General features: G+C 39.8%; 1 protein-coding gene across 1 annotated transcript; it reads right to left on the bottom strand.

The window, feature by feature from the left end:
• Positions 1-921: 921 nt before the first annotated feature.
• Positions 922-5,944, bottom strand: TM4SF4 (transmembrane 4 L six family member 4). Its single transcript, XM_009634402.2, has 5 exons — positions 5,771-5,944; positions 5,420-5,509; positions 3,280-3,413; positions 1,219-1,408; positions 922-939 (listed from the first exon to the last, which is right to left on the bottom strand). The coding sequence occupies exons 1-5, from the start codon at positions 5,942-5,944 to the stop codon at positions 922-924; spliced, it is 606 nt and encodes a 201-aa protein (XP_009632697.1).
• Between the last annotated feature and the right edge of the window lie 2,956 nt (positions 5,945-8,900).

The raw sequence follows: 8,900 nt of genomic DNA, 5'->3' as shown, positions 1-8,900 counted from the left end.
GAGAAGGAATCCCTCAAGAAGAGTTAAATGCAGAGATGGAACCTTTGTCTCAGGAGATCCCTGGAGTACAAAGAATTGTCGGCTTGGAAAGTCTCTCTACAAGCCTCCCGTATTCTTATACTTTCTGTTTTCAGTTTCATCTTTTACAGCCATACTGTGTTATTTCATTCCCTCTGGTGAGAGCGACTGGAGGAAAATTTATTATGAATTAGTGAAGAAGCCAGATCCCAATCGTGCTGAGAAATGGCTGTGAGTTGGCCGGTCTCACTGATTTCCTGCGGGGAAGCAGGGAATTGTGGTGTCCAAGATGACTCATGCCGCCTCAAACTAGGGATCCTGTTGCTTTGACCCTGCACAGCAGCACGGCTGAATACACCCATCTGTCAGACACAGTCAAGAAAAGAGACCTCACCATGAGATTAATGAATCTCTTTTGTAACAGAGACTGTCTTTAGAGGCAGCATTTTAATCATAGCAGGTCTGGAAGAGAGAAGACCTCGCTTTTCCACATAATGTAAACATACTCAAAAGTTAGACTTGTGATATTTCCATGCAATAAATTTCAAAAGAAAATAGACACAACTGCATTACAACTGAGCTTGTACCAGCAGCATTTGGTGATCCCCAGTTGGAAAGCTGACTCAGGAGAGAAAATATTTTGCCTAAGAACACCCTCTTTTTAAATTGAAGCTGTTTTACAAAAAATAAATGCAAATGTGAGAGTTGAACTTCACTTATTTTATTCCATGATGACAGGTTTCAGGAAGGCTAGAAAGGGAGTCAGGGCTTCATAACATTAGTGGGGGGAAGTGCCCATCATTCTCATCTTCTTAGCCAGAGACGATGCATCTGAGGGCTGCTTTATGGAACGACTGCAAAAGGGAGCTTCCCAAGGAGGGTTGTCTGAAATATTCATATTCTTTAGACAGTTCCATCTCCCTGGAAAAATAAAAACATGAAGGTAATTTAGTTGCTGCCATTCCTGTGACTTTCAAAGGTTTTTATTATTTCCCAGTGGCTATGGGAATAAACACCATAAATATTGAGATCATATTTTCAGCACCTGGCAACACTGTAGGGTTTCAGCTGTGCTTTAGAAAACATGACTGTGGCGCTAAATGAAGGCTGGTTTAGTGTTTCAGACTGTCAGCTAGTCAGGTGTATATATAACTATCGTCAGTACATAAAATAATGGGAAGAAAACCATCAGTTCCTCACCCCACAACATCTGCAACATTTGCAGTCCCCACAGAGTGTTCCAAACAGGCCATTCACCACTTGAATGCCACAGAGCACTGCCTGGATCCCACTCATGATGAGCAGCAAGGAGAAGAGGGTCAGATTCCACGGGACGATGTTTTGGGGTGACTGACATGCGTTCCACAATGTGTGGTTAGCGAGGTAATTCCTGGGGGGGGAAAAAAGACAGTTATGAAGACGATGACGTTAGCTCACAGAGGGGGGGTCTGTCATGGCTGACAAGTTGTCACTGTTCTGATGTTCTCTTAGCTTCAGTTCTGCGAGAAGCAATTCTCATTATTGCACCGGTGCTTCTTAATCTAGAACGTGATTTCATTTGAGTTTCTAGATCAACTGAAGCTACTGATTTGAAAAGACAAGGCACCAGAAGGGAGCAATCAGAGATGAGCATGTGTTAGATACAGTTGAACAGTTTCTGGTATTTTGGGAAGAAGAGATCTTAGCCAAGCATGTGCCAAAGGGATGTTCATCCCTGCCAATGTCTTTTGTTGAAGGCATTTTTGCTACTGCTGCTGTGGTTCTCTGCTGGATGAAGCAGTGCTGACATCTGGCGGTACATCATACACCCCCAACGCATACCCCTACAGATCTGGGACTCGCAGGGTGGCACCTTCTATAACTCCTCCTTGGCAGAAACTCCAGGGGTGGGATGTGTGTGTGAGGGGGTGTCTGCATCTAAATATTTGTCTTAATTTACTGTATTACATTCTAATAAAACAAACAAACAAACAAAGAATTATCAAAACAATAGGATAAAAGATTAATAAACTCAGTTTTCCTAACAAAACATCAAATGCTACAATACCACTCACCTCTTGCCCACTGAGCAGAAACAACTCCAGGGGTGGGATGTGTGTGTGAGGGGGTGTCTGCATCTAAATATTTGTCTTAATTTACTGTATTACATTCTAATAAAACAAACAAACAAACAAAGAATTATCAAAACAATAGGATAAAAGATGAATAAACTCAGTTTTCCTAACAAAACATCAAATGCTACAATACCACTCACCTCTTGCCCGCTGAGCAGAAACAAACAACCTTTGCTGTTCTAGATGCCTTGTCTAAAGAACAGCAGTATTAAGTAAAAGTATTTTCCATAATTTTTACCATCACGTTTTGATTTGTGAACTGCTTAACCATTTACTATATTTCCTCTGCATATTCTTAATGCTATTTTGTTTCCTGTGTTCTTCTTGTCAAGTGATTCCTTGACTGCAACTAAAATTATGTTTGAAACAAGAGCGTATTTTTCCAAATACTCCCAGAATTAGACCAAAGCAGTTGGTTTCCAGCCCTCACTGGCCCATGAACAAACTGTGTAACATACCTCTTTTTTTCTTTTTAACCTGATCTATAATGTTGTGGTGTATTATGTGAGAAACACTGCTAGGTCACTCTTGACCAAGGAAGATCGCATTAAAAAGATTCTCAGGTGATGAGGGGTTTCCTGCACCCCTTGTCGATCTGTCCTACTCTCCTTGGTAACGCATTGTGCCCTCTTTTCACTTGGACCTTTGCTGACTTCAGCCCTGAGCAAATGGATTGCTAGGGTTTCACGTTCTTCACCTCTCTGAAAGCGATAAATACACATGACAGCAAATATGTTTGAGTTACAGAGTGTGAGGAACAACTTCCAAATTCCATAACCAAGATAAAATAACACATAGATACTAATGTATCTGGATACCATCAAATTTCAATATGAGATGTCACTGCTATTTATCTAGGTGGAATTTATCCCCATATACTGCTTATCATCCCAAGAATAACCGAGAAGGCTGTGCATTTCTCTGCATTGGCTCCTTTGAAACTCAGTAGTTTTGATTGTACTTGCTAGTCTTTACATCTGTGTTCTTGAGCCTTATTTAGTATTGCTGTGCATTGCTGGCTCTTCTAAGAGTTTCCGTGTTTTAGACAAACAGTATAATTCCCATTTTTATACAACAGATTTGGAAGTTAAATCATATCACAAACTTAAAACGTGTATAACTTTTTTTTCAGATTGTCTTGTCTTACCCATCCTGGAAAGGATAGGTCCACTCTGTTCCAGTGTAACATTTAGGGCCTCTGTTTAGGGCTACTGCTGACAAAACAAAGCAGTATCCAGCTCCCAGAACTCCAACTGCAGCAAATATTATAGAAGAAAACATCTGATGAAGAGAAAAATAATGTTATTTTTGTTCTCATTCAAACAATTAAATGTGCCCTATTAATGTGAATGTGATTTCCCTAAATTTGGCTCTTAATGGTTGAAATAGTCAACTCCTGAACAGCTAAGACATATTAGTTTGCAAGTACATAATAAATGTGTCACCATACCTGCACTGGTATTTAGAAGCTTTAAAAGAATTAACACCACTGAAAGGGGTCGATGCTGACACAGTAGATGGCACTCCTCCCCTTTAGACAGTATTTATCCAACAGACCTTGTTGTTCAAGGTCCTGTGTTTCACTGCAGTGGATGGCTTTCTCAAGAGATTATACGCAAGACTGAAGTCTTAGACCGCTCAAGGCATTACAAAAAAAATAAATCTATAGTAACCTTTACATGTTAGCTTTGGGATCTTGGTCATATTTGGACCAAGTAATTATATTTTTCCTTCCTGAGTCTCCCTTTCAGGTTTCATATTAGGACGCTTTATCTCCTCACAGGTACTTGTCATCATTAGCTTTAATAGTGCAATTGGAATGGCTTTCCATTATAGCATTTTCATATATACTAATATGTAAGTAAACCATGCAAAAACTAATGCCCTGTTTGAATTCTGAAACGCTTGTAGCCATAATAGTTTGTAGGTAGAGGCAGAGTCTTTTATTGGATCAAAGTGATACAGGTGGAGGAAAAAAAAGAGACTTTCAGGTCTGTGAGCTTTTGTTCAGACCTCATCACAAGACTCATGCCTTAAGTATTGACATGCATTTTTATGTTGTTATATCTGATGAGGCTAACTTAAACATTATGTTTATGTAGTAGACATCATAATCATGGTGTTTCTGCTAACATACAAGAACAAATTCAGTTCTCAGTCATGCTGTGGTAAGGCCAACAGGACACTTTTAGTCTGGTGTACTTTGTACTTGCGACTGTATTAATATTCCCAGTCTCTCAGTCAGCTGCACTCTAACATGAGTCAAGAAAGTGCTGCACTGCAGGACGCAGGTTGCTTTATGGGGAGCACCATGCGTACAGAGTTTAGCTCACATGCGGCAATGCACGCTCACAGCCAGTCACCCCCAGTGTACGACTCTGTGGCCAGTTCAGGGGCATTGCAGAGGTGTGAGAGGCAGCCTGGTAGCAAAATGTTAGTGGTTTGGTAGTCACTGGGCTATATGTGGTCTTCAAAGCTATTCTAAGATTGGGATTGCAGGAAGATGACGGGATTTAGGGAAGGCTCCTTGTTAACCTTACAGTCATGATTCTTTTCCTATTTGTTTTTTTCCCTTCTTTTTTCAGTTGAAAACCTGTTCCTTTATAAAAAAAGTGTAATGATCTACTCGAGCCAAACAATTTATTTCAAAAGGACTGTCGTAGTAGGAAGATACTTATTTTTTCTCTAATCTCATTTTTAAGCTAAAATGCTTGAAATGTTAGTGTCTGAACTTATCCATTTGAAACTTTTCACTTCTAGTGTGAAAGGAAGCTATAAATTTAAAGTGGAGCCTGGTCTACCTGGCTTTAAGCAGGAGGTTGGATTAGGTGACCTCCTGAGGTCTCTTCCAACCTGAAATTTCCTACGAACCTAGTGAGATACTCCCAGCCCATTGAGTGGGTCTGCAATGAGTTGGGAATGTAGTGCCCAACTGTCATTTTAAAAACTGCTAACAAAAAATGGCTAAAGAGAACTGTTATGCTCTGCAAAACAAAGTGCAGCTCTTTCAGAAATTAGTTTTAGTTGCGATAGCAACTATAAGCATCTTGTGACAGCAAAGTACAAGGCAGCACCGTTGTGGTGCCTGTGGCACAACATCAGAGGCATAATACAATTTTTACAGCCTGATATTCCGACTTTCCAGCACTTGGAGAAATGTCAGGGCTTCGTGTCCTGTGCTCTGGACAGCATCTGCCTAGTCTCACAATGACTGTAAGCAGCAGATACATACATCATAGCAGTAACAATTTAGCTTTTACTTTTTTGCCATGTTTCCTCTCACTTACCGCAAACCTCTTTCCACAGCTCTCGTTACCACAGCATCCACAGCAATCATTATTCTTAAGGCCCAAAAATACCAAGGCAGGAAAGATCATCTACCAATAACAGAAATATAGTTTGTATTGGGATGAATTCAAGTTACATTTGCTTTTAAATATAATAGTTCTATGTCTTTTTTTTTCTTATCATTAATTAAGTTACTTATTGCAAAATTTTTGGATGACTTGTAACTTATTTATCAAAGACAAATTTGCAGTGTTGGAACCTGCATTTGAGGGACTGAGAAAATTCAGCAATGCAAAGTCACGGTGTGGGTGGGGGGAAATAGGTGGGAATGTCTGAATTCATATACTCACCGATACGCCAGATCCCAAGATCCCTGCGAAGTACCAAACCTCATCTGTAATGTGCAGATTGTTTTCAACCACTTTTCCTCCAGGGAAAAACAACAAAATGTTAGCGAGGGTACATAGCACAGCCAGGGGGATAAGAGTGGTTCCCAGGCACTTAGCACAATCTCCTGTGCACATGCTTTTTTAAAGAAATGGCAGACACAAAGGCAGAGGAAAAATCTCTCGGACGTTCTCGAAACTGTTTTATAAAATGGAGCTTCTCGGTGAACTTTACAAAATCCAGTTTCTGCTGTGCCTTTGGAGGCGCTGAGTCTGTAGAATGCTCCCTTCAGAGACGTTGCAGCAGTCGATCAGAAATGCAGTGTGCTGGTTATTTATACGTTCTCGCAACCGTGATGTCAATTTTCTGAACATCCGTAAATGAAATTACGTTCAGTACAGCCTCTCATTTTACTATGACAACCAATAACCTCTGTTAATATTTTACTAATGTGGATGAGACACTTCGTTATCTGGGCTCAGGTCATGGGTAGATATCCTTCTTAGTTCTGGATCTTCATTTTCAGAACACACGGTCCTTCTGCACGCTAGAAAATACTTCTTTGTAACACATAACGAATCAGCTGATGTTATTAACAGCTGTGTGCAATGGAAAAGTTCTAGTGAATTGTCTTTTCTTTGGGAAGGTTGAGCTAATAATTTGTTATTTTGAAGCACTCAGACAATTTATAGATTTGCAATAGGCAGTGAGATCTTTATTCAGAGCTACCAGATGCAAAGCACTGCCTCCATTCAGATTAGCATTCAGATTCAGATCGAAAGTTCAGATTCAGATCAAAATTCAGATCCATTCAGCTAAAAAAAAATTTCAGTGGACTTGCTCCTTATGTTGTATCATTTTGTGCCCTCAAAGCCCAGCTTGAAGCCCATCTGCACTCAGGCAAAATTTCCACTTAAAGTTATGCTGCATGTGGCAGACAGACCCCTGAGCTCAAGCAGAACCTCACTGGTTTAGCATGTAACATTTTATTCAAGCTAGCACCTCTTTTATAGCAGGCACTGCAGCTCTTTAAAAGATGCTGGATATTTTCTCTCTATTTTCTCATATTTAGACCTGGTTTATTGTCCTGTAGAACTTGTGTTAGGGTGATTTTCGCACCAATCTTCATTCCTAGCAAATAGCGATAGATGCCATTCCACTGCTGTCCCTGTATGGACATAAGAATTCCATGTATTTTGAGAGGGACAACAGTTTCCACTTTGCTCAGAGAGTAAAGCTCAGGAAATTTTCATTCAAATTTGAAATAAGCCTTCTTTTAAAGATGTTTTTGGGTTTTGTTTTGATCCATATAGTAGATCTCTGCTGAATCTTCAGAGACAGGCAGCCCAGAAACATGTAAAATTTTACCTCGTACAACCACAAAATCCCATGAAGTACATGATACTGAACTGTTCAAAGCTGTCTTGAACTGTCCAGAGCTATGGCTTCAGGTTAAGTGGCAATACTGAATAAGCTGGTTTTCACAGCCACTATCCTTATAGAAATGACACAGCTGAAAGAAACCCAAGTCACTGTTCATCTAGACTAATTCCCTGATGTGGTTTGTCACAAGCCACACCGACAACTGTGCAGATACAAGGAGGCTGGCAGAGCAGGGACAGGGATATCTGGAGCCATCACTGATGCTGAGGAAATGTATTTGGAACCAGAGCCTGGGCCTGTCAGCTTTAGACTTCTTTGCAGAAACAGAAGGATAGAAAGCAGTTTTATCAGACTGGAGGGCCAGAACTAATGTTTTTAGGCAAATGTCTTTTTAAGGTGACAGTAGTAATACTAGAAATTGTATTGAAGTATATATGCAATTCTTGTAGTTGTGAGGTGCCACTGGAAGGGTTGTCAACTTGTGAGAGGGCTCTCAAATGCCTTTTTTCCTGAAGGTACCAACAGGATTGAACACAGGCAGGTATTGTCTCTGTCAGATAATCTGTTTGGGGTTCTGCTGTAAAATATGCATAAAATTTAAAGAAAATTAGTTACTACTAATTTAGGTGTGGCACTGGGTACACTCCTGTTGTTTTCAATAGCTAAATTCTGTCTAACTTCAAGCAAAAAGGATCACGGTCTCGGTTTTTGGATTAAAAACTGAAACTATGAAACCCATTTTCATGTCAGACTTAAGACTAGATTTTTGAGCTTCCTGTTTACTTCAGAGAGCCTGCTCTCAGACTAAGAATATTATCACAGTGTGATTTAATCTTTGCAGGTAAGAAATCAGCTTAGTTATTTACTCTGGACTCACTTGGCCTTGAGTGGAGCAACTTCTACAAAGAAATGCTACTTTTTCAGAAGTGTTCTTCTCTATATACTAGGAACCAACTGGGCAAATGCTAAAGGCTGTCAGGTTCTTTGATGGGTTAATTGATAATCACATCTTTCTGATATGTCTATTATTGTTTTAATTAAAATAAGGATTTGTGTAGATCAAGGGAAGTTTTTATTATTGAGAATTTATGGAACTCCCAATACCAGTCACTAAAACAGCTTTCAGTGGCTTGGGGAGTAAAAATGATGATTCATTTACAGAAGGACCACTAAGGAAAAATAACACTGTGATTCAGATGTCTGTGCAATATATGCCAACTTCTCTGTTAAGGAGTCTCTCTGGAGTATGTGTCTCAGAACAAGGCTGCGAGAAAAGATTATGTTGTGAGAAACAAACAAAAAATAAATCTGGACTGAGGTCAAATTATGTAAAAGCAAAGGAGCTAACTTATTTTTGTGTGATGATACTGTATCCTCTTAGTACAGTACAGCAGAGACAGAGCTACAGTGATACGACTTACACGCAAACAACTAATAGCAAAGTCACCATGGAGTCCATCTTATATTGTACTGGTCAAGAAATTATCCAAAAAAGTCCTAATGAAACCCAGCTTTTATCCCATTCCTTATGCTGTCACAGCCTCTGCCATTTTTCTTTTTACTTTTTTCCAGTTCTGCAAGGAAGCTCCGTCGTCTAAGCGACACACAAATAAAATGTCATACCTTTAAATCCTGGATGAAAGAAACACTGCTAAGAGTTGTGATCAATATTGAAGGAGGAGATGGCAGTATCACCCTCTGCACCTGTCA

The sequence above is a fragment of the Egretta garzetta genome, unplaced genomic scaffold (assembly GCF_000687185.1).
Source record: "Egretta garzetta isolate BGI_Z169 unplaced genomic scaffold, ASM68718v1 scaffold172, whole genome shotgun sequence".
Lineage (NCBI taxonomy): Eukaryota > Metazoa > Chordata > Aves > Pelecaniformes > Ardeidae > Egretta > Egretta garzetta.
This window is presented reverse-complemented; position numbering and strand designations above follow the sequence as displayed.